A 27,605-nucleotide genomic window follows, 5' to 3' on the forward strand; every position below is an offset into this window, starting at 1 on the left:
AGTAAGTTTTTTTTTTCTTTTTAGTGCAATTGGAAAGAGCTGAAAGTTATTTTTTAGAGCAATTGAAAAGAACTGAAGTGTTTTTTAGTTACTTCACACGGTATAACTGATCCTGATTTGAGTAAGTTTACTATTTTGTTTTATTTTATATTGGATTTATTTGATATTTGATATATGTTATATTTGATATATATTTTATGTATTTAACATGGAAAACTGACTGTAATTTGTTGACACAAAAGTTTATAAACATAAATCTGCCTATATTTGAGTATATTTTATATTTCTCTGTATCTTTATAAATATTCTTTCTTAGAAAAAATAACAGACTGGAAAAAATAAATAAATTCGTTGAAAGTAGTTGAAAAAAATGATGATGTATTTCCATATTTCATTGTGTAAAGTGTAATACCACTTTTTAAAGGTATGTGAATAGATATATATAGGGTTGCCAGATGTCTCGATTTTACGAAGGAGAACTAAGTAAAAAAAATATTTTTACATATATGGCGCAGAATTCTCCTTCGTAAAATCGGGACATCTGGTAACCCTAGACATATAGGGGAACATGGGGCAAGATGACAACTGTTTCGAAAAACGCCTGTATCTTAGTCTCTCCCAAAAATTAAAACTTACCTTTAGCTGGTGATGTAGCGATGTAATAAATCAAGTCAAACAAGGATAAAAAGTTTTTTTCTCAATGTCGGAAAAACTTTTTTAATACTTAGCTTTCGTCACAAAAATAATATTTAAAAAGAAACCATTGATAAATCTAGTGAAATTAATCTACTTCCCTTTCAGCTAAAGTCAACTGTTATATTTAGTTTTGCTTAAGAGATAACTGTAGGTCGTCATCTTGTTCCATTCGTCATCTTGCCCCATTTGTCATTTTGCCCCATTCGTCATTTTACCCCATTTTCCCCTATATATATATATATATATATATATATATATATATATATATATATATATATATATATATATATATATATATATATATTTAAATAATTAATTTAGAGTAAAATATATTGATTGACATTGCTTCATTTTTTTATACAAGATTGTGCATTTATTATTTTTGTGCATTAAGGTAAAAATAATTTTGTGCATTTTAGTCTAGATTCTTTTTTAATTAAAAATCATTGATGTAAATTAATGTTGTTTAATATTTTTAATAAATGACTAATGTATGTAAACATATAAAAAGATATGGATTTCAATAAATCTTTAGTTTAAATAAAGTCTTTGATTAGAAAAGATCACAATTTGTAAGATTCTTTTACGTTCATTTATTCAGTTGCAGCAATAGTAAGATTACTGGTAATATGTTTAATGATAATAGTTAAATTGAAATAGATAGTATTAGGCTCAACGAAGTTATTAATGTAAATGCTTATAGGCAACTTGAAAATAGTAGTCAAATGAAAAAAATAGATCATTTTTAAGAAATATTTTACGATTTGCTTGCTATTTTATGGTATAATTGTTTAAATTGTTTAACTATAATTGTCCCTCGATTGTTCAAATATTGTAATAAATAAAATCTTTTCAGTCCAAGTATTTAAGTTAATAAAATATTTTATTAAGTTGTGGTATTATTTGTCAGTGTTACTACATTGTATTGTCTAGCCTTTTTATAATCTTTTTTAATTATACTGTAGTTACAGAATATATACTTTCTGTTATTATTATCCTAATTCTACTAACAATAAAATGAAAATAGTACTTTTGTAATTAAAAATTGTAATTTTTTTTTTAATTTCATTTTTTAGGTATTTGCAGGCTTTACTTGACTTTCCGTTTCTGGTACCTGTGTTGTGACAGATTTTAAAAAGAGCTCAACTGATGTTAATGCGGTCTTCGTCGTTAACTATAAGCAATGACGTTGCTGATAGGGAGTCAAAGTTAAAATATTTATAGATAAATTTGTATTAAATTTTTTAGATAATATATCAAGTTATTAATGTGTTTTTATTGTTATTAAAGATTTAATAACTCATAACCCGTATTACGGGTTGCTTACTGCTAGTCATTATCATTATGTTATGAATTCATATTAGTTAATAAAATTGTATTGAATATTTTCTGGTTATCGTGTTTTATACGTGTTCAAATGTGAGTTTGATACTCAATAGGCGTCGTATTGTATACCTGTCTTTATACGCATCTGACGTCTATTTTTAATGCGCGTTTGACACGATAAAATGGCTAACAAATATTCGTAAATAATGCGTATTCTGGAAAGTTTTAAATGCGCATGTAATACCAGGGAAATATCGTATTGAATATTCTCTGGTTATCGTGTTTTATACGTGTTTACAAGAGTTTCAAATGCGAGTTTGATACTCAGTAGGCGTCGTATTGTATACCCGTCTTTATACGTATCTAATGCGTATTTCTAATGCGTATTCGACACGATAAAATGGCTAACATACATACCACATCGATACGTATTTAAATGAGTTTCTAATGCGCATTTACAACTAAATTTGCCGACTGGGTCTGGTCCTACTGTATTCAAAGGTATTCTTGGGGATCAACTATCTTTTGATGCTCATTTTCTACCAATAGTTGACTTTGCCAGTGTAAACGGAGTACCCATTGAAATGTTTGATGACGTCATTCATAATCTCCGTAAAGATCGCCCAGTCGGCAAATTTAGTTGTAAATGCGCATTAGAAACTCGTTTAAATACGTATCGATGTGGTATGTATGTTAGCCATTTTATCGTATCGAACACGCATTAGAAACACGCATTAGATGCGTATAAAAACAGGTATACAATACGACGCCTACAGGGTATCAGACTCGCATTTGAAACTCTTGTAAACACGTATAAAATACAATAACCAGAGAATATTCAATACGATATTTTCCTGGTATTACATGCGCATTTAAAACTTTCTAGAATACGCATTATTTACGAATATATGTTAGCCATTTTATCGTGTCAAACGCGCATAAAAAATAGACGTCAGATGCGTATAAAGACAGGTATACAATACGACGCCTACTGAGTATCAAACTTGCATTTAAACACGTATAAAACACGATAACCAGAGAATATTCAATACAATTTTATTAACTAATATGAGTTCATAACATAATGTTAATGACTAGCAGTAAGCAATCCGTAATACGGGTTATGAGTTATTAAATCATTAATAACAATAAAAACACATTAATAACTTGATATATTATCTAAAATATTAAATACAAATTTATCTATAAATATTTTGACTCCGTATCAGCAACGTCATTGCCTATAGGTAACGACATAAAGACCGCATTAACATCAGTTGAGTTCTTTTAAAATCTGTCACAACACAAGTACCAGAAAAGGAAAGTCAAGGAAAGCTTGCAAATACCTAAAAAAAGACATGAAAAAAAAAATTACAATTTTTAATTACAAAAGTACTATTTGCATTTTATTGTTAGTAGAATTAGGATAATAATAACAAAAAATATATGAAACTGTCATTTCGAAAAGGGCACAAGTCCATTTACTAAAACTTTTCAAAATCAACAAAAATATGATTTTTATTAAAATAATGTCTAGGTTGCTAAAGAAATTAAACATAGAAGTATTTAAATAAAGAACGTATATAATTTATGTATTTTTTAATTTTTATAAAAAAGACATAAATCAATTTTTATAAAAAAGACATAAATACAGAAATTTTTAATTTAAACTTATTAACTAACTGCTAAAAGTTTTGGACTTATGTCCTTTTCGAAATGACAAGTTCATATATTCTGTCTACAGAATAATTAAAAAAGATTATAAAAAGGCAAGACAACACAATGTATACATTGTTACTATAGTAACGCTGGCAAATAACACCGCAACTTAATAAGATATTTTATCAACTTAAATACTTGGACTAAAAAGATTTTATTATTACAATATTTGAACAATCAAGGGACAATTATAGTTAAACAATTTGAGCAACTTTATCATAAAATAGCAAGCCACTGGTAAAATATTTCTTATAAATGGTCATTTGTGGTATTAAGAAATACGTAAGAGCTCAGTAATTACATAAGTTTTATTAAATCTCCCACTCATCTTAGAGAGAGAGAAAGAAAGTGTTTCCAAAGCAGCATGTTAACAAATGTAAAAAAGCATGGAATAAATACTAGTAACTGGTTTTACTATGTTACCAGTAAACAAAATTATTTTTACCTTGATTAAAAGGTAATTTCCAGCATTTCTTAATTAAGCTCCAGCTTCGCTCTAACTGTTGACTAATGATTAATAGAGTAAATTTCATATCATACTAAATTTACAAAAATTAAAACCATGTTTCAACAGTTAGCTAACTAATCAAAAGATGACAAAGGATAGACAAACTAAAAAAAAAATGAAAAAAAGAACACAATTATGATAGAAATTATAAAAAAAAAAAAAAATTATTTAGATTTAAAAGTGTTAATTGTTACTATAAATAGTTAAATTCATACTTTGCTTTGTTCTGAAGTGTCTAAAGTAAAATCAAATTAACAGACATTAACACTGCTTGACACTGAACTCTGTCAAGTAAGTTTTCTGCATTCGAGTTACATTTTTTTCGAGTTACATTTTTTACATTTCAACAACGATTAATTTCATCCTGCCTAGATTTTTTTTTTCATTTGACAACTATTTTAAAGTTGCCTATTAGCATTTTACATTAACAACTTTGCTGAGCCTAATCTATCTATTTCAATTTCACTGTTATCATATTACTAGTAATCTTACTATTGTTACAATTGAATAAATGAACGTAAAAGAATCTTACACATTGTGATCTTTTCTAATCAAAGACTTAATTTAAACTTAAGATTTATTGAAATCCATATCTTTTTATATGCTTACATACATAAGTCGTTTATCAAAAATATTAAACAATATTTATTTACATCAATTATTTTTAATTAACAAAGAATCTACAATGCACAAAATTATTTTTACCTTAATGAACAAAAATAATAAATGCACAATCTTGTATAAAATATTGAAGCAATGTCAGTCAGTATATTTTGCTCTAAAGTAATTATATATATATATATATATATATATATATACATATATATATATATATATATATATATATATATATATATATATATATATATACATATATATATATATATATATATACATATATATATATATATATATATATATATATACATATATATATATATATATATATATATATATATATATATATATATATATATATATATATATATATATATATATATATATATATATATATATATATATAGATATATATATATATATATATATATATATATATATACATATATATATAAATAAAATAAAACAAAACTTGCTTAGCTGAGTTGCCTAGTTTATAAGAATCTGAAAACAGATAAGTAAAAAACCAAGAACAAACAAACATTTATTTTTTAGAACTACTATATTTAAACAAATTAAATAAAACAAAGAATAACGCCAATTCTCCTTAAAAGCTAAAAAAAATTTTCAGCTCAAATTTGCTTGCAGACCTTGCTGGTAAAATAAAATGTGAATAAGAAACACATTTAGAAAAGCCTAGAAAAAATTCATAAAAATTTATATACATTTGTTCTTTTATATTGCATAAATCCATGATATGATAAATCTGAAATGAAAAAATGTAATTGATAAGTAAATACAAAGAAAAAAATCAAATATGAATCGAAAATCAATATATCTGATAGAGATAAGATATCATGATAAGAGAGTAGTAGTTGTTAAATATTGTTATTTCATGTTAGCTTTTAGAAAACAAATCATGTTTGTACTTCATGGTTCTAAAAATTCAAATTGAGATACAAACAAAAGGTATATACGGAAAAATGATTTTTCTTGAGTGGCTTTTAGTGAATGATTAAAAGCAGTGAGTTTCAATAATAAAACCACTTATAACTTTTAACAATTGACACCAACATTAAGGTAAGCCAAATGTAACAACATTAGTAACATAAATAACAACTTTAAGCAAAATCTTGCTCAACACGTTTGCCAAGTCGCACACTTTGAAAACATGGAAACAACATAATATAAACATACATAATAACTATAAAACACAATACATTTATTCAACTTTATATAACATATACAAACACCTCATATAATATTTATATACACAATAGATACATTTTATACTATTTTAATGACACATTTATAAAACAATTACATAACACATATTACCACATACATATATTTATCAAAAACTTTTTAACTTTGAACATAATATAAACATATATGCAAACTACAAACATATATAACTTGAATTGTGCGAACAAAAAATTTAAAAATAACATGAAAAAATCTAAAAAGATTCATATATATATTCATATATATGAATATATATATATATATATATATATATATATATATATATATATATATATATAAATATATATATATATATATATATATATATATATATATATATATATATATATATATATATATATATATAAACATATATCTCGTAATAAAATATCAAATTATAATTATATTTAAATTGAATCAAATACTTATAGAATAAAGAGCAAAAAACAGATAGAAGAACTGCAATCCTTATAACAAAATTTAACGTTTAGCAACAATAAAATATCAGTGTTGGCTCGAAATTTTAATTTATTTTTCTAAATTTTTTAAAACAGTACGAAAAAAAGGTAATAGCATAACAGAAATGTTAATAAAATAATAATCAAAATAATAAAATAAGCAAGGTATGAAATGATAGGATTTATAATATATTTGAACTATATTAATTTAGGACTTAATAAATAAAATAAAGATAATAAGAAAATAAGAATATAATAAAAAATAAGAATAAAACAAAATAAATTTAAAAGTAGTAATAAATATTTTTGTGATAAAGTTTCAATAACTTTTTTAGTACAAAAAAGTACTGTAACTGTATTGAAGATATGCGATACTGCTTTAGCAGAACGATATCTCTTCATACAACTTTTCATGTACTCCTGACTATTCCTTTTCATTCCAGACAAACTTTTTACTAAATTTCTCAAATGAAAACTTTTTTAAATTTTGCTTTCACTATTTCAGTTTAAGCATGCGCTTTAAAGCAAAGATTTTCGTTTTTCCGTTATATGTTGATATTTGATCAAGATCGGGTACGATATCATATCCGATTTTGATCAAATATTAAATAATACGTATTTTTGATAAATAAGTGATATTGAACTCGAATTCGAAACTTAAAACTAAATGCGTATTTTTCTGGTATCAACGGCGGTATGTTATACGTGATCAATACTCCGAGTATTTACAATACTAGATATGCCGACTGGGTCAGAAATACTTAAAGCATGCAATGCTGTAATCCGAGTATTCCAAATTTGGATGTAAAACGAAAAAGTATTTCACAAATACTCCTCCTGGATATCTCAATTATGCCAGGTGGCTCACATTTGCCAATCGTTTGCTTTGGTTATACCCCAGTCGGCAAATTTAGTTATAAATGCGCATTAGAAACTCTTTTAAATACGTATCGATGTGGTATGTATGTTAGCCATTTTATCGTGTCGAATACGCATTAGAAATACGCATTAGATGCGTATAAAGACGGGTATACAATACGACGCCTACTGAGTATCAAACTCGCATTTGAAACTCTTGTAAACACGTATAAAACACGATAACCAGAGAATATTCAATACGATATTTTCCTGGTATTGCATGCGCATTTAAAACTTTCCAGAATACGCATTATTTACGAATATTTGTTAGCCATTTTATCGTGTCAAACGCGCATTAAAAATAGATATCAGATGCGTATAAAGACAGGTATACAATACGACGCCTACTGAGTATCAAACTCGCATTAAAACACGTATAAAACACGTAACCAGAGAATATTCAATACAATTTTATTAACTAATATGAATTCATAACATAATGATAATGACTAGCAGTAAGCAACCCGTAATACGGGTTATGAGTTATTAAATCATTAATAACAATAAAAACACATTAATAACTTGATATATTATCTAAAATATTAAATACAAATTTATCTATAAATATTTTAACTTTGACTCCGTATCAGCAACGTCAATGCTTATAGGTAGCGACATAAAGACCGCATTAACATCAGTTGAGTTCTTTTTAAAATCTGTCACAACACAGGTACCAGAAAAGAAAAGTCAAGTAAAGCCTGCAAATACCTAAAAAAAAAATATTAAAAAAAAAATCACAATTTTTTATTACAAAAGTACTATTTGCATTTTATTGTTAGTAGAATTAGGATAATAATAACAGAAAATATATATTCTGTGTCTAGAGAATAATTTTAAAAAATTTTAAAAAGGCTAGACAACACAATGTATACATTGTTACTATAGTAACGCTGGCAAATAACACCACAACATAATAAGATATTTTATTAACTTAAATACTTGGACTTAAAAGATTTTAAAATATTTGAACAATCAAGGGACAATTGAATCGATGTATACAAAAACGTTCTAAGTCATAAAAACTATTTTTTCATGGAACGAGAAAAAACTTATTAAATCCAGAATTATTACTTTAATAAATTCAAAAAAAAAATCTGGGTGCTTTTTGACATCTTTAAATATTAGATTTGTTAAAATATATTTCAAAATTAGTAATATATATATATATATATATATATATATATATATATATATATATATATATATATATATATATGTGTGTGTGTGTCATACATAGTTAAAGTTGTCTGACTTAAAAATAGTTTTTATGACTTAGAACGTTTTTGTATACATCGATTCAATTATAGTTAAACAATTTGAGCAACCATATTATAAAATAGCAAACAACTCGTAAAATATTTCTTATAAATGGTCATTATCATTTGTGGTATTAAGAAATACCTAAGAGCTCAGTAATTACATAAGTTTTATTAAATCTCCCTCTCATCTAAGAGAGATAGGGAGAGAAAGAAAGTGTTTCCAAAGCAGCATGTTAACAAATGTAAAAAAGCACGGAATAAATAGTATTAACTGGTTTTATTATGTTACCAGTAAACAAAATTATTTTTATCTTGATTAAAAGCTAATTTCCAGCATTTCTTAATTAAGCTCCAGCTTCGCTCTAACTGTTGACTTATGATTAATAGAGTAAATTTCACATCATACTAAATTTACAAAATTAAAACCATGTTTCAACAGTTAGCTAATCAAAACATGACAAAGGGAAGACAAACTAAAAAAAAAATGAAAAAAGAACATAATTAAGATAGAAATTATGAAAATAAATAAAATTATTTAGATTTAAAAGTGTTAATTGTTACAATAAATAGTTAAACTCATACTTTGCTTTGTTTTAAAGTGTCTAAAATAAAATGAAATTAACAGACATTAACACTGCTTGACACTGAATTCTGTCAAGTAAGTTTTCTGCACGCCGAGTTGCATTTCTTACATTTCAACAACGATTAACTTCATCCTGCCTTGATCTATTTTTTTCATTTGACAACCATTTTCAAGTTGCCTATAAGCCTTTACATTAATAACTTCGTTGAGCCTAATACTATCTATTTCAATTTCACTGTTATCATTAAACATATTACCAGTAATCTTACTATTGTTATAATTGAATAAATGAACGTAAAAGAATCTTACAAATTGTGATCTTTTCTAATCAAAGACTCTATTTAAACTTGAGATTTTTTGAAATCCATATCTTTTTATGTTTATATACATAAGTCGTTTATCAAAAATATTAAACAATATTTATTTACATCAATTATTTTTAATTTAACAAAGAATCTAGACTACAATGCACAAAGTTATTTTTACCTTAATGCACAAAAATAATAAATGCACAATCTTGTATAAAAAATTGAAGCAATGTCAGTCAGTATATTTTACTCTAAAGCAATTATATATGTATATATATATATATATATATATATATATATATATATATATATATATATATATGTGTATATATATATATATATATATATATATATATATATTTACATACCTTTAAAAAGTGGTATAAAACTTTACACAATGAAATATTTAAAAACATCATCATTTTTTTAAACTAATTTAAAAAGGTATTAATTTATTTTTTCTAAGCAAGAATATTTATATAGATACATTGAAATATAAAATATTCTGAAATAAAGGCAGATTTATGTTTATAAACTTTCGTGTCAACAAATTACAGTCAGTTTTTCATGTTAAATACATAAAATATATATCTAATATAATATATATCAAATATAAAATAAATCCAATATAAAATAAAACAAAATTGTAAACTTACTTAAATCAGTATCAGTTATACTGTGTGAAGTTACTAAAAAACACTTCAGTTCTTTTCAATTGCTCTAAAAAATAACTTTCAGCTCTTTCCAATTGCACAAAAAAATAGAACAAAACTTGCTTAGCTGAGTTGCCTAGTTTATAAGAATCTGAAAACAGATAAGTAAAAAACCAAGAACAAACAAACATTTATTTATTAGAACCACTGTATTTAAATAAATTAAATTAAACAAAGAATAATGCCAATTCTTCTTATAGGCTTAAAAAAAAAATTTTCAGCTCAAATTTGTTGCAGAAAAGCCTAGAAACTACTTAAAAATGACATATGCAACATTGAAGTTTGAACGTTGACTGGACTAATTATTAGCAGACGTTTTTCAAAAATTCATAAAAACTTACATATATTCGTTCTTTTATATCGCATAAACCCATCACATGATAAACCTGAAATGAAAAAATGTAATGGATAAGTAAATACAAAGAAAAACATCATATATGAATCAAAAATCAATATATCTGATAGAGATAAGATGTCATGATATAAGAGAGTAGTAGTTGTTAAATATTGTTCAAAATATTTAACAACTACTACATATTATTCAAAAATAAGTAAACTTATTTTTGAACTTATCGAAGATATCATTTTTTTGGGTATGTAATCAACAACAAGTTTCTTCCAATGAATTTTTATTAATTTTATCAATTATATGCTATTTAAATAAATATTTTTTTGAATATTGACTTTGTAAATTAAATTTGAATTATAATGATAGAACTTTCTTATAGTAATTTATAGTAATTAAAGAAAAATATTATATTAGTAGTACACTTTAACAAACATTTATCTCCACATTAATAACATCTGCAACATAAATATAAAAAAATGGTGATTCATAATTGAAAAAGTTAATTAGTAATTAGTATTTATAGTACTAAGAAATTACAATCCAGAATATTTATATTAAATTAAAATGTCTCTTGAAGCTCTTTTTGGTGCATTCTTTAGCCATTCAGACATAAATTTCTGCAATTCTTTAACAGATATATTCCATGTTGTGCTAACAGCATCAACAAGAATTTTAAAAATCTCTGGTAGTTCTCGACGTAGAGACACATGGTCGCAGTAATCTTTATTTGAAATGTAGTTTCCATACAAAACATTAACTTTTGTTTGTAAATTAACTGACATTAGAGTGTTGATTGCACCATTCATATGTTGACGTGCATTACTACATGTTAGGGCTATAATTTCTAATGTTTTCTTAACTTTTCTCCTATATTGGGGGTCTTCATCTAATTTTTTATTAATGTCTTTAAGCTGGTCAATTGATTCGGCTTTGGAAATCTCTTCAATTCCATCCACTTTGTCGTCTTTAGATACAAACTTTAAAATTATTTTTTGACTTTTTTCAATGTTTTTTAAACGTTCTTTTTGGTCATTTAACTGCATAAAAAGTTTCTGCTGGAACTCAATAGTTCCAAGTGGGTAGTACTCATTTGCTGCTGACTTCGGACGTCCAACCTTTGTGATGGTTTTGATGGTCTTTGTAACAATTTGAGAGTTATTGCCAGAAATTTCTTCCATATCATTCTCAAGATCTCTGCTTTTTTTTGCAAGAGGTTTTACCATTGTCTCTTCGTCTGAACTGTTAAATTTTTGACTTTTCCTTTTTGAAGATTAAGTTAAGAAAAGTTTATAAATAAAAAATTTGTAAAACATAAGTACAGTTAAACTATAATCATAAATCAAACTATTATAATGACATCATAAAAAAGCAAATAAAATACACCAGCCTTGAGCTGTGCGCTTTTTCATTGGCACTCGATTGCATACTCTTCAATGAAAAATCCACATCTGGCATTTCTTTTGCCTTGATACAAGGTTCCTTATTGTTTTCAGTTATTTTAAGCTGTCTTTTTGGCAAACTTTTAAATTCTGCAAAAAAAAAAAAAAAAAAATAATGTTAGAGTTTTGGAATGATTTGATTCACATTTAAAAATGAAATAATACATAAAATGCTAACGAAAAACAGGATACTCTAGCAGACTTCCATCCTCATTTTGATGTTCTATAGATAAAAATTTATTGAAATTTTTAAAAAATATATTTATTTTTATATATTATTATTATATATTAATTACTTTACAAACAATTAACAATGATTAAACAAAAAAAAAAACCTTCTTTTTGTTGCTCCTTGCCACAAACCATAGGGATTTCGGCATTAACATCAGACAAATCACCTTTGTAAAAATGAACATAGTTAAAAATAGTTAAATATATATTATCAACTTTACATTACAATATTAAAATGTTCTATAATTAAGTAACAGATTGTAATGTTTAATCAACAATTAAATATAAAAAATATTTCTAGTTATTAAAAAATAAAATAACTTTATTTTCAACTTGTTTTATTTGCTTTCAATAAAAAACATTTTTATTAAAGACAATTTTTATAACTATAACATTAACATAAATAACATGCTTACACAAAAAATGTTGGGTAAGATTCTTTTTCTTTTTAGAACCTGTAGTTCTCGCATTATCTAAAGGCAGTTCATCTTCAGTTGAAATACCTGCTTTCATGAGCTGTATAAGTTCATCAAAAGAACCTGATTGTAATGTAACACAATAACATTTTTAAAACTTTCATAACAATCTACAAAAAAAGAAAACTAAAAAAATTGAAATATAAAATTAAGTTTAATGATAAAGAGAAATTCAAAAAAACTTACTGCTAATACGCTTGACTTTAACAAGCTTAAATGAATACCATAAAGAATTAGGCTCCGTACAATCAGCGATCATCACCCTTAGTGGATCAACAAATTTTGATGGGTACCAAACAATTTCATTGGCTTCATCTACCCAACATAAAGAAATAACATCTTCAATTTCAGTGTCCTTTTCAATCCAAACTGCCAAACAATACAATTTCTAGGAAATGCAATGGTAATAAATGTACATATGTTAAACTTTATTAACAAAATTTTGAATTACAAATAAATTAGGTGACAATTACCTGAACAGTACTTGTTTTTTGTTTTCGCAAAGTAGGGTGCAGCATTCTTCTTTTCTTGATAATAAGATAAAAATTCAACAAATTTTTCTATTTTTATCAATACTAACTTCAATGTTATACTTATCAATAATTACTTTAAAACTATATCTATTAATAAAAAATAATTTAAATAATTAAAAAAATAAATTATAAAATAAATGCATATCAGTGACTTTATTCATTCATATTCATATATCAAATTTCTTCAGCTCTGTAATCAACAATAAAATCCTTTAATTTAAAATAAACTTCTTTAACAGACATAAATAAAAATAACCTAAAAATACAACAAAGACTAGCTGTAAGTTACTAAATGTGTGTTACTAGCTGTAAGCTAAGTTAACTGAACTATAAAAGATAGAAAAGATTATTAAAGGAAAGATTTAAAGAGGAATTGGTAAATCATATAAACTAAAAAATAATAACAAAAAAAACAACATCAAATTAAAATAAAACATACAGCTATAAGTTTAACAAAACTTTTCTTCTTAACTTTTTCCAGATGGCTTTAATAATGATTAGATAATAAAAAAAGGCTCCTTTTATAACAGTAAAAATAAGGAAGTCATTGACTTTCTGTAACAATACCCTAAGTATTAAAGTACTAATTATATCACTTTTTTCCCAGACAGACAGCTAATTAAGCTACTTAAATGATTGCTCTGTTTATAACTAGCCAAAAAAAAAAAGTCAGACATTCACAATTATCACAATTATAAGTGTTGCAATAAATTTATGATATTAGTGATATCAAGAAATATTTTTACAACTACAAACTAATACTATTTTTTTAAATTATTATTCTCAATTTTGCTTATACAATTTTTATCTATCATTTTTAAATAAGTATTTTAAGTGATTTAAAAACTTATTTCTAAATAATTTTGAACCTTTATTAAATCTTAATGATTACTTTTTAAATAAAATTTATAAAATAATTTATTTTTAACAAAAATTGATATCTATTGTATTTTATATAACACATTTAGGGGGTAAGACTTTAAAAAAAAACATTATTTTTTGTTTGGCCACCATATACATATATATATATATATATATATATATATATATATATATATATATATATATATATATATATATATATATATATATATATATATATATATATATATATATATATATATATATATATCTATATATATATATATATATATATATATATATATATATATATATATATATATATATATATATATATATATATATATATATATATATATATATATATATATATATATATATATATATATATGCCTCGTAGGTAAAGGACATCATCTCCATTTTGTCAATTTTACAATAGAGCAGAATAACCTTTTTTTTCAATTAAATATTTAATGTATTTTTTTCATTAAAAACATTCCAGCCGGGTTTTCGTATTTAGATTTCCTTGAATAGTTACACAAATGTTTTTTTAACAGGAAAAATTAAAAAAAAATATTCAGATTAAATTTTAATGGGCATGATGTTTTATACCTCTAAAATTTTATCATCATTAGGCTACTATTAATATTGCGCTGATTTGGAGATAATGTCATATACCCTTAGATAGAAGATTTTAATACACTTTTGTAATAATAATGTCATTTTGGGGGAAAATGGAAATGATATCCTATACCTCCAAGGTAAATATATATATATATATATATATATATATATATATATATATATATATATATATATATATATATATATATATATATATATATAAATATATATATATAAATATATATATATATATATATATATATATATATATATATATATATATATATATATATATATATATATATATATATATATATATATATATATATATATATATATATATAATACAACATGCATTTCCATTAAACTGAAAGTATTTATAGGGTTTATAAACATTTGTGCAGCCCTAGCTATAACCCCTGACATGTTTTATCAAATCCCCGATCGTTTACTGAGTAAAGCTGCATCAATAATTCACAACTATCTATAATAATGTTTTAAGAAACTTTCTTTCATTCAATTGATTTTATGTAACACAGGAAAGAATGTCAATTCACCCAAAGCATTATTCATGGCATAAAGTTTTTGTAAAAAATCACTTCTTTTTAGCACAGTTAATTTCCATTTTACTTTATTAAACTTTGAATATTTCATAATTCCCCATTCTCCACTGTTTATAGGGGTCACAAAAAGTGGTTGCAAATTATGCTTGCTTATAACGTTACAAGAATACTTTTGTTCTCCTTCGTTAAGAAGTATTTCCATTACCTCGCAATACATTCCGTCTTTGCTTAGAAAGTATTTGTTCCTTTTAAAAGTTGAAATTTTGCAAATTGCACTTTTTATAACATATCCTGAAGGGTGCACAAGAATGGAGCGCTCTTTAAATCGTTTAGCAACTGATACAATGGGATTATATTTTGCATTTCTTGTTATTTTTTTTAAATACTGTAAGTAGTTTTCAAATTTAAATGCAGATATATCATTCATAGAACAATTATAGTATTTGGCATCATCAACGATATGAAGCAAGTTATGTACATTAAAAGTTACAAAAGATTTGCCACAAATCTTACGTGAATTATGCACAAAAGTGGCAAAAAGTTTCTTAGCAAATGGCAACAAATCATTTCTATCGTCATCATCCTCTATGTGTAAAATTCTCACAGCTACAGCAAATGCAACAAATAGATTATAAACTTCATTGTCTAAAATTTTCTCTAACACAACAATTCCTGTATATAAGGTGAATTGACGAAATTCTGTTGCTTTCCAACGTTCTATTTCAGAAAGACCTCTTGGCTGTCTAACAAAGTCAGAAGGAGTGGACTGGGCTATATCCAGCATTCGATTTGAAATCAGTTGTTGTTGAGCAAAGCTGATATGAATTTTTGATTTGAATTTCAAGAAAAAAAGAAATCGACGACACACACCTAGGAACAAATTGTGCATAGGTTCGATGACAAAAGAACGTACCATATCTAAATTATTTATTAGCAGACATGGACTGTTTCCATTCTTGTGTAACGGATAAGCATTTGATCTAAATTCAGCATCAGTTCTTAAATTTGCATTGTCATTTGTATAAACAATTCTTCTTTCATAACACTCTGCCACAGAAGTGCACCTTTCACACCCATTTTTTGATGTGTGACCTGAGCAACATCTAACAAATGCACGTGCTGGAGCATCACAAATAAAACTACGTAAATTAAATTTATAATGCTTTTCATTAATAACTAATCCATTAAATGTTAGGTTATTAACTTCAGTTACAAAATCTTGTAAAAAATCATGAACACTTGACGGTTTTGCACTTCCACTATAAATAGCCACCAGAAAAGGAAAAGATATTATATTAACTATTGAACAAAGTATTGGCCAAAACTGCAAATTATTTGAGCGCTGAATAGGAAGTCCATCAATATTGACATCAATAGTTATGAAGTTAGTATCTACTTCAACATTATTAATAGCAAATATATCATCTATTCCTTTCTTCAATCCTATGTAAATGTAACTACCATCACACTTGCTCAATACATCAATGGAACTTGGAGTTTTAATCAGTGTGCGGGCATCTTTTGGTATGTCACATTTTTCAAATTTTCCTGACTGACTTAGAATTAGCAGTATATCGTTTATGGCATCTCTTGTTAAATTGTGCTTAACTGCAACTTGTGCAAGTTCTTCACAAATGATATATACTGGTTTGGGTTCAGAATCAATATCAGTCTCACTGAATTCAAAATCACTAGAAAAATCACAAACATTTGATTCATCATCTTGACAGCCATTCTCGCCTTCTGATAAGTACTCACTAATACTGACAGATAGTTCTTTAAAATCATCCCGACTTTCTTTTTCCGGTAACGAAATAGCTTCAGATGATTCATTCAATGAACTTGACAGCAAATCAGTCTGATAATCTATAAATAATGAAAAAAAAAAATTCTATATATAATCTATATCTGATGAAAATAAGTAAATAATGCACTGATAATTAGTAAAAGCTGTACTGGAGATAAGTGATACTGCTTTAACAGAACGATATCTCTTCATATAACTTTTCATATATTCCTGACGATTTCTTTTCATTCCAGACAAGCTTTTTACTAAATTTATTAAGAGAAACTTTTTAAAATTTTCAAATTTTGTTTTCGCAATTTCAGTTTAAGCATGCGCTTTAAAGCAAAGATTTTCGTTTTTCCATTTTATGTTGATATTTGATCAAAATCAAGTACGATATCGTATCTGATTTTGATCAAATATTATATAATACGTATTTTTGATAAATAAGTGGTATTGAACTCGAATTCGAAACTTAAAACTAAATGCGTATTTTTCTGGTATCAGCGGCGGTATGTTATACGTGATCAATACTCCGAGTGTTTACAATACTAGTTATGCCGACTGGGACAGGTCGACCGTAAAACCAACAATAAATCTGATAAAAATTGTTGATTACATCATCAAAGTTTACTGTTTCTGTTTGTTTTTAACCCAGAAAATTGAAAACGCGTTGAAGGAGCACCTAATTTTTTCATGATTATGAAATGTATTCGTAGTCTTGATCATCCTGATACAATTGCAATTGCCCAAAAAGTATTGCAAAGAAACTGTTGTTTCGCTTATCTTGAAAATGTTTTGTTGTCAGCCATCAAAGATGAAGACAATAAAAAAGCGGTCGACGCAGCAAAGATGTGTGTAGAAGATTGTATGTAGAAGAGAAGATAATACTGATAGGATACGTGTTTTCTCTCAACAAAATAATTCTCTTAATTTCCATGCTTCCTCATATTTAGAAATGATCGACTGGTCAAATGTTGATATCTCTTCTCCTCCAGTTTTATCTAAAGTGAGCAATGAAAATCTCTTAATCGATGTTACAAATGGCACTCTACAAGTTCCTGATATTCCATGCCATTCTCAAAATGATGAACGTCTTGTCGAAGAAGTATGTACAGTAACCAAGATTGTCATAACCTATAAAAAACGTCATGGAATGCTTGTTTCCGCTTCAAACTTGAAAGTTAAATATCCAAAATTCGACAGTAAAAAGGACTTTATATAAGGATTTTTCATTTTCAAGTTCTTTTTTAGTATACAAATGTAGTTTTCATTCTTTACGTGGTGTTTTTTCTTATTTTCATGTGACATGTAGGCGAAAACAATGGATCTCATACTCATACAATATAAGCAAAACTTGCCCCCTTTAAACTTCCCAGTCGGCAAATTTAGTTGTAAATGCGCATTAGAAACTCGTTTAAATACGTATCGATGTGGTATGTATGTTAGCCATTTTATCGTGTCGAATACGCATTAAAAATACGCATTAGATGCGTATAAGAACAGGTATACAATACGACGCCTACTGAGTATCAAACTCGCATTTGAAACTCTTGTAAACACGTATAAAATACGATAACCAGAGAATATTCAATACGATATTTTCCTGGTATTACATGCGCATTTAAAACTTTCCAGAATACGCATTATTTACGAATATTTGTTAGCCATTTTATCGTGTCAAACGCGCATTAAAAATAGACATCAGATGCGTATAAAGACAGGTATACAATACGACGCCTACTGAGTATCAAACTCGCATTTAAACACGTATAAAACACGATAACCAGAGAATATTCAATACAATTTTATTAACTAATATGAATTCATAACATAATGATAATGACTAGCAGTAAGCAACCCGTAATACGGGTTATGAGTTATTAAATCACTAATAACAATAAAAACACATTAATAACTTGATATATTATCTAAAAAATTAAATACAAATTTATCTATAAATATTTTAACTTTGACTCCATATCAGCAACGTCATTGCTTATAGTCACAACACAGGTACCAGAAACGGAAAGTCAAGTAAAGCCTGCAAATACCTAAAAAATGATATTAAAAAAAAAATTACAATTTTTAATTACAAAAGTACTATTTGCATTTTATTGTTAGTAGAATTAGGATAATAAAAACAGAAAATATATATTCCGTGACTACAGAATAATTAAAAAAGATTATAAAAAGGCTAGACAACACAATGTAGTAACACTGGCAAATAACACAACAACTTAATACTTGGACTGAAAAGATTTTATTTATTACAATATTTGAACAATCGAGGGACAATTATAGTTGAACAATTTAAACAATTATACCATAAAATAGCAAGCAAATCGTAAAATATTTCTTAGAAATGATCTATTTTTTTCATTTGACTACTATTTTCAAGTTGCCTATAAGCATTTACATTAATAACTTCGTTGAGCCTAATACTATCTATTTCAATTTAACTATTATCATTAAACATATTACCAGTAATCTTACTATTGCTGCAACTGAATAAATGAACGTAAAAGAATTTTACAAATTGTGATCTTTTCTAATCAAAGACTTTATTTAAACTTAAGATTTATTGAAATCCATATCTTTTTATATGTTTACATACATTAGTCGTTTATCAAAAATATTAAACAACATTTACTTACATCAATTATTTTTAATTAAAAAAGAATCTAGACTACAATGCACAATATTATTTTTACCTTAATGCATAAAAATAATAAATTCACAATCTTGTATAAAAAAATGAAGCAATGTCAATCAGTATATTTTACTCTAAATTAATTATTTAAATATATATATATATATATATATATATATATATATATATATATATATATATATATATATATATATATATATATATATATATATGGGAACATGGGGTAAAATGACGAATGGGGCAAGATGACGACCTACAGTTATCTCTTTAGCAAAACTAAATATAACAGTTGATTTTAGCTGAAAGGGAAGTAGATTAATTTTACTAGATTTATCAATGGTTTCTTTTTAAATATTATTTTTGTGACGAAAGCTAAGCATTAAAAAGGTTTTTCTGACATTGAGAAAAAAACTTTTTATCCTCGTTTGACTTGATTTATTACATTGCTACATCACCAGCTAAAGGTAAGTTTTATTTTTTGGGACAGACTAAGATACAGGCGTTTTTCGAAACAGTCATCATCTTGCCCCATGTTCCCCTATATATCTATTCACATACCTTTAAATAGTGGTATTACACTTTACACAATGAAATATGTAAATACATCATCATTTTTTCAACTACTTTCAAAAATTTTTTTTTTTTTTTTTTAGTCTGTTATTTTTTCTAAGAAAGAATATTTATAAAGATACAGAGAAATATAAAATATACTCAAATATAGGCAGATTTACGTTTATAAACTTTTGTGTCAACAAATTACAGTCAGTTTTCCATGTTAAATACATAAAATATATATCTAATATAACATATATCAAATATCATATAAATACAATATAAAATAAAACAAAATAGTAAACTTACTCAAATCAGTATCAGTTATACTGTGTGAAGTAACTAAAAAACACTTCAGCTCTTTTCAATTGCTCTAAAAAATAACTTTCAGCTCTTTCCAATTGCACTAAAAGGAAAAAAAAAACTTACTTAGATAAGTTGCCAAGTTCTTAAGAATCTGAAAACAAATAAGTAAAAAAACAAAGAACAAACAAACATTTATTTGTTAAAACTACTATATTTAAACAATTTTTTAAATTTGTTAAAATTACTATATTTAAACAAATTAAATTTAAAAAAGTGTAACGCCAATTCTCCTTAAATGCTAAAAAAAAATTTTCAACTCAAATTTGCTTGCATACCTTGCTTGTAAAACCATGTGAATAAGAAACACTTTTAGAAAAGCCTAGAAATTACTTAAAGATGACATATGCAAAATTTAAGTTTGAACGTTGACTGGACTAATTATTAGCAGATGTTTTTAAAAAATTCATAAAAATTTACATATATTCGTTCTTTTATATTGCATAAATCCATCATATGATAAATCTGAAATGAAAAAATGTAATGGATAAGTAAATACAAAGAAAAACATCATATATGAATCACAAATCAATATATCAGATAGAGATAAGATGTCATGATAAGAGAGTAGTAGTTGTTAAGTATTGTTATTTCATGTTAGCTCGTAGAAAATAATTCATGTTGGTACGCCAATGGTTCTAAAAATTCAAATTAAGATATAAACAAAATGTATATGTGGCAAAATGATTTTTCTTGAGTGGCTTTTACTGAACGATTAAAAGCAGTGAGTTTCAATAATAAAACCACTTATAATTTTTAACAATAGACACCAACATAAAGGTAAGCCAAATGTAAAAACATTAGTAACATAAATAACAACTTTATGCAAAATCTTGCTCAACACGATTGCCAAGTCACACACTTTGAAAACATGGTCCATAAATATTATAAGAAGTGTTTATATATGTTATATAAATTTAAATAAATATATTGTGTTTTATAGTTAGTATATATATTTATATTATGCTGTTTCTATGTCATGCAAAACAACATAATATAAACATATATACTAACTATAAAACACAATATATTTATTTAAATTTATATAACATAAATAAAAACTTCTTATAATATTTATATACACAATAGATACATTTTATACTATTTTAAAAATACATTTATAAAACAATTATATAACACATATTACCACATACATATATTTATCAAAAACTTTTTAATTTTGAACATAATATAAACACATATGCAAACTATAAACATATATAACTTGAATTGCGTGAACAAAAAATTTAAAAATAACATGAAAAAATCTAAAAAGGTTCATATATATTTATATATAAAGACATATATCTCATAATAAAATATCAAATTATAATCATATTTAATTTAAATCAAATACTTATTGAATGAAGAACAAAAAACAGATAAGAGAACTGCAATCCTAATAACAAAATTTTACGTTTAGCAACAATTAAAATGTCAGTTTTGGCTCAAAATTTTAACTTATTTTTCTAAATTTTCTAAAACAGAACAAAAAAAGGTGATAGCATAACAGAAATGTCAATAAAATAGTAATCAACGGAATAAAATAAGCAATGTATGAAATGATAGAATTTAACATATATTTGAATTATATAAATTTAGGACTTCATAAAACTAAATTAATAAATTTAAAAGCAGTAATAAATATTTTTATGATAACTCTTTTAGTGCAAAAAAGTACTGTAACTGTACTGGAGATAATTTACTAAATTGCTCAAGAGAAACCTTTTTAATTTAAATTTTATTTTGGCTATATCAGTTTAAGGATGCGTTTTAAAAGCAAAGATTTTCGTTTTTCCCTTATTTGTTAATATTTGATCAAAATCGGGTTCGATATCATATCCGATTTTGATCAAATATTATAAATACGTATTTTTGATAAATAAGTGGTATTGAACTCGAATTCGAAACTTAAAACTAAATGCGCATTTTTCTGGTATCAATGGCGGTATGTTATACGTGATCAATACTCCGAGTATTTTCAATACTAGATATGCCGACTGGGTTCCCAGTCGGCATATCTAGTATTGTAAATACTCGGAGTATTGATCACGTATAACATACCGCCGTTGATACCAGAAAAATACGCATTTAGTTTTAAGTTTCGAATTCGAGTTCAATATCACTTATTTATCAAAAATACGTATTATTTAATATTTGATCAAAATCGGATATGATATCGTACCCGATCTTGATCAAATATCAACATATAACGGAAAAACGAAAATCTTTGCTTTAAAGCGCATGCTTAAACTGAAATAGTGAAAGCAAAATTTAAAAAAGTTTTCATTTGAGAAATTTAGTAAAAAGTTTGTCTGGAATGAAAAGGAATAGTCAGGAGTACATGAAAAGTTGTATGAAGAGATATCGTTCTGCTAAAGCAGTATCGCATATCTTCAATACAGTTACAGTACTTTTTTGTACTAAAAAAGTTATTGAAACTTTATCACAAAAATATTTATTACTACTTTTAAATTTATTTTGTTTTATTCTTATTTTTTATTATATTCTTATTTTCTTATTATCTTTATTTTATTTATTAAGTCCTAAATTAATATAGTTCAAATATATTATAAATCCTATCATTTCATACCTTGCTTATTTTATTATTTTGATTATTATTTTATTAACATTTCTGTTATGCTATTACCTTTTTTTCGTACTGTTTTAAAAAATTTAGAAAAATAAATTAAAATTTCGAGCCAACACTGATATTTTATTGTTGCTAAACGTTAAATTTTGTTATAAGGATTGCAGTTCTTCTATCTGTTTTTTGCTCTTTATTCTATAAGTATTTGATTCAATTTAAATATAATTATAATTTGATATTTTATTACGAGATATATGTTTATATATATATATATATATATATATATATATATATATATATATATATATATATATATATATATATATATTTTATATATATATATATATATATATATATATATATATATATATATATATTCATATATATGAATATATATATGAATCTTTTTAGATTTTTTCATGTTATTTTTAAATTTTTTGTTCGCACAATTCAAGTTATATATGTTTGTAGTTTGCATATATGTTTATATTATGTTCAAAGTTAAAAAGTTTTTGATAAATATATGTATGTGGTAATATGTGTTATGTAATTGTTTTATAAATGTGTCATTAAAATAGTATAAAATGTATCTATTGTGTATATAAATATTATATGAGGTGTTTGTATATGTTATATAAAGTTGAATAAATGTATTGTGTTTTATAGTTATTATGTATGTTTATATTATGTTGTTTCCATGTTTTCAAAGTGTGCGACTTGGCAAACGTGTTGAGCAAGATTTTGCTTAAAGTTGTTATTTATGTTACTAATGTTGTTACATTTGGCTTACCTTAATGTTGGTGTCAATTGTTAAAAGTTATAAGTGGTTTTATTATTGAAACTCACTGCTTTTAATCATTCACTAAAAGCCACTCAAGAAAAATCATTTTTCCGTATATACCTTTTGTTTGTATCTCAATTTGAATTTTTAGAACCATGAAGTACAAACATGATTTGTTTTCTAAAAGCTAACATGAAATAACAATATTTAACAACTACTACTCTCTTATCATGATATCTTATCTCTATCAGATATATTGATTTTCGATTCATATTTGATTTTTTTCTTTGTATTTACTTATCAATTACATTTTTTCATTTCAGATTTATCATATCATGGATTTATGCAATATAAAAGAACAAATGTATATAAATTTTTATGAATTTTTTCTAGGCTTTTCTAAATGTGTTTCTTATTCACATTTTATTTTACCAGCAAGGTCTGCAAGCAAATTTGAGCTGAAAATTTTTTTTAGCTTTTAAGGAGAATTGGCGTTATTCTTTGTTTTATTTAATTTGTTTAAATATAGTAGTTCTAAAAAATAAATGTTTGTTTGTTCTTGGTTTTTTACTTATCTGTTTTCAGATTCTTATAAACTAGGCAACTCAGCTAAGCAAGTTTTGTTTTATTTTATTTATATATATATGTATATATATATATATATATATCTATATATATATATATATATATATATATATATATATATATATATATATATATATATATATATATATATCTATATATATATATATATATATATATATATATATATATATATATATATATATATATATATATATATATATATATATATATGTATATATATATATATATATATATGTATATATATATATATATATATATATATATATGTATATATATATATATATATATATATATATATATATATATATATATATATATGTATATATATATATATATATATATATATATATATAATTACTTTAGAGCAAAATATACTGACTGACATTGCTTCAATATTTTATACAAGATTGTGCATTTATTATTTTTGTTCATTAAGGTAAAAATAATTTTGTGCATTGTAGATTCTTTGTTAATTAAAAATAATTGATGTAAATAAATATTGTTTAATATTTTTGATAAACGACTTATGTATGTAAGCATATAAAAAGATATGGATTTCAATAAATCTTAAGTTTAAATTAAGTCTTTGATTAGAAAAGATCACAATGTGTAAGATTCTTTTACGTTCATTTATTCAATTGTAACAATAGTAAGATTACTAGTAATATGATAACAGTGAAATTGAAATAGATAGATTAGGCTCAGCAAAGTTGTTAATGTAAAATGCTAATAGGCAACTTTAAAATAGTTGTCAAATGAAAAAAAAAATCTAGGCAGGATGAAATTAATCGTTGTTGAAATGTAAAAAATGTAACTCGAAAAAAATGTAACTCGAATGCAGAAAACTTACTTGACAGAGTTCAGTGTCAAGCAGTGTTAATGTCTGTTAATTTGATTTTACTTTAGACACTTCAGAACAAAGCAAAGTATGAATTTAACTATTTATAGTAACAATTAACACTTTTAAATCTAAATAATTTTTTTTTTTTTTTATAATTTCTATCATAATTGTGTTCTTTTTTTCATTTTTTTTTTAGTTTGTCTATCCTTTGTCATCTTTTGATTAGTTAGCTAACTGTTGAAACATGGTTTTAATTTTTGTAAATTTAGTATGATATGAAATTTACTCTATTAATCATTAGTCAACAGTTAGAGCGAAGCTGGAGCTTAATTAAGAAATGCTGGAAATTACCTTTTAATCAAGGTAAAAATAATTTTGTTTACTGGTAACATAGTAAAACCAGTTACTAGTATTTATTCCATGCTTTTTTACATTTGTTAACATGCTGCTTTGGAAACACTTTCTTTCTCTCTCTCTAAGATGAGTGGGAGATTTAATAAAACTTATGTAATTACTGAGCTCTTACGTATTTCTTAATACCACAAATGACCATTTATAAGAAATATTTTACCAGTGGCTTGCTATTTTATGATAAAGTTGCTCAAATTGTTTAACTATAATTGTCCCTTGATTGTTCAAATATTGTAATAATAAAATCTTTTTAGTCCAAGTATTTAAGTTGATAAAATATCTTATTAAGTTGCGGTGTTATTTGCCAGCGTTACTATAGTAACAATGTATACATTGTGTTGTCTTGCCTTTTTATAATCTTTTTTAATTATTCTGTAGACAGAATATATGAACTTGTCATTTCGAAAAGGACATAAGTCCAAAACTTTTAGCAGTTAGTTAATAAGTTTAAATTAAAAATTTCTGTATTTATGTCTTTTTTATAAAAATTGATTTATGTCTTTTTTATAAAAATTAAAAAATACATAAATTATATACGTTCTTTATTTAAATACTTCTATGTTTAATTTCTTTAGCAACCTAGACATTATTTTAATAAAAATCATATTTTTGTTGATTTTGAAAAGTTTTAGTAAATGGACTTGTGCCCTTTTCGAAATGACAGTTTCATATATTTTTTGTTATTATTATCCTAATTCTACTAACAATAAAATGCAAATAGTACTTTTGTAATTAAAAATTGTAATTTTTTTTTTCATGTCTTTTTTTAGGTATTTGCAAGCTTTCCTTGACTTTCCTTTTCTGGTACTTGTGTTGTGACAGATTTTAAAAGAACTCAACTGATGTTAATGCGGTCTTTATGTCGTTACCTATAGGCAATGACGTTGCTGATACGGAGTCAAAATATTTATAGATAAATTTGTATTTAATATTTTAGATAATATATCAAGTTATTAATGTGTTTTTATTGTTATTAATGATTTAATAACTCATAACCCGTATTACGGATTGCTTACTGCTAGTCATTAACATTATGTTATGAACTCATATTAGTTAATAAAATTGTATTGAATATTCTCTGGTTATCGTGTTTTATACGTGTTTAAATGCAAGTTTGATACTCAGTAGGCGTCGTATTGTATACCTGTCTTTATACGCATCTGACGTCTATTTTTTATGCGCGTTTGACACGATAAAATGGCTAACATATATTCGTAAATAATGCGTATTCTAGAAAGTTTTAAATGCGCATGTAATACCAGGAAAATATCGTATTGAATATTCTCTGGTTATTGTATTTTATACGTGTTTACAAGAGTTTCAAATGCGAGTCTGATACCCTGTAGGCGTCGTATTGTATACCTGTTTTTATACGCATCTAATGCGTGTTTCTAATGCGTGTTCGATACGATAAAATGGCTAACATACATACCACATCGATACGTATTTAAACGAGTTTCTAATGCGCATTTACAACTAAATTTGCCGACTGGGTTAATTCAAAAAGGCTAATATTTGTCATATTACATGGTGAAGCAGCTTTTTCCACTAGTAACGATGCAAAAATCAGAAAA

The 27,605-nt window shown here is 24.8% G+C and overlaps 3 protein-coding genes and 3 long non-coding RNA genes across 16 annotated transcripts in view; 2 read left to right on the forward strand and 4 right to left on the reverse strand.

The window, feature by feature from the left end:
* LOC136075400 (uncharacterized) overlaps nucleotides 1-1,964 on the forward strand; it is a 95,555-nt gene extending 93,591 nt beyond the window's left edge. For 7 of the 8 annotated variants that reach the window (XR_010635898.1, XR_010635901.1, XR_010635897.1 and 4 more), the window contains 3 exons: nucleotides 25-121; nucleotides 317-424; nucleotides 1,773-1,964. The gene's annotated coding sequence lies outside the window, so the exon portion shown is untranslated. Of the gene's footprint in view, nucleotides 1-24; nucleotides 122-316; nucleotides 425-1,017; nucleotides 1,086-1,772 lie in introns of those variants that run through there. The other variant, XR_010635902.1, reaches the window with a different exon arrangement.
* Nucleotides 1,965-3,181: 1,217 nt separating this feature from the next.
* Nucleotides 3,182-4,947, reverse strand: LOC136075401 (uncharacterized). Its single transcript, XR_010635913.1, has 2 exons — nucleotides 4,187-4,947; nucleotides 3,182-3,368 (listed from the first exon to the last, which is right to left on the reverse strand). It is a non-coding gene; the product is annotated as an uncharacterized LOC136075401 (long non-coding RNA).
* A 3,059-nt stretch (nucleotides 4,948-8,006) lies between these two features.
* Nucleotides 8,007-13,716, reverse strand: LOC136075402 (uncharacterized). 4 transcript variants are annotated; one of them, XM_065788439.1, is made up of 9 exons: nucleotides 13,320-13,709; nucleotides 13,033-13,234; nucleotides 12,787-12,909; nucleotides 12,475-12,537; nucleotides 12,318-12,362; nucleotides 12,088-12,229; nucleotides 10,693-10,737; nucleotides 10,295-10,427; nucleotides 8,007-8,196 (listed from the first exon to the last, which is right to left on the reverse strand). In XM_065788439.1, exons 1-7 carry the CDS (start codon nucleotides 13,362-13,364, stop codon nucleotides 10,725-10,727), a joined length of 633 nt encoding a protein of 210 aa, XP_065644511.1. In that variant the 5' UTR covers nucleotides 13,365-13,709; the 3' UTR covers nucleotides 8,007-8,196; nucleotides 10,295-10,427; nucleotides 10,693-10,724. The 4 variants fall into 4 exon arrangements, with proteins under 4 accessions (XP_065644511.1, XP_065644512.1, XP_065644510.1 ...); XM_065788440.1 differs by having other exon boundaries at nucleotides 10,295-10,358; nucleotides 13,320-13,708; XM_065788438.1 differs by having other exon boundaries at nucleotides 10,295-10,442; nucleotides 13,320-13,708.
* Nucleotides 13,717-15,349: 1,633 nt separating this feature from the next.
* On the reverse strand, nucleotides 15,350-17,811 carry LOC136075403 (uncharacterized). Its single transcript, XM_065788442.1, has 2 exons — nucleotides 17,384-17,811; nucleotides 15,350-17,293 (listed from the first exon to the last, which is right to left on the reverse strand). Exons 1-2 carry the CDS (start codon nucleotides 17,460-17,462, stop codon nucleotides 15,381-15,383), a joined length of 1,992 nt encoding a protein of 663 aa, XP_065644514.1. The 5' UTR covers nucleotides 17,463-17,811; the 3' UTR covers nucleotides 15,350-15,380.
* A 1,317-nt stretch (nucleotides 17,812-19,128) lies between these two features.
* On the reverse strand, nucleotides 19,129-21,743 carry LOC136075404 (uncharacterized). Its single transcript, XR_010635914.1, has 3 exons — nucleotides 21,081-21,743; nucleotides 20,749-20,845; nucleotides 19,129-19,267 (listed from the first exon to the last, which is right to left on the reverse strand). It is a non-coding gene; the product is annotated as an uncharacterized LOC136075404 (long non-coding RNA).
* A 3,479-nt stretch (nucleotides 21,744-25,222) lies between these two features.
* On the forward strand, nucleotides 25,223-26,988 carry LOC136074893 (uncharacterized). The gene is made up of 2 exons (XR_010635535.1): nucleotides 25,223-25,983; nucleotides 26,802-26,988. It is a non-coding gene; the product is annotated as an uncharacterized LOC136074893 (long non-coding RNA).
* The last annotated feature ends 617 nt before the right edge of the window (nucleotides 26,989-27,605 follow it).

Source organism: Hydra vulgaris, chromosome 01 (genome assembly GCF_038396675.1).
Source record: "Hydra vulgaris chromosome 01, alternate assembly HydraT2T_AEP".
Lineage (NCBI taxonomy): Eukaryota > Metazoa > Cnidaria > Hydrozoa > Anthoathecata > Hydridae > Hydra > Hydra vulgaris.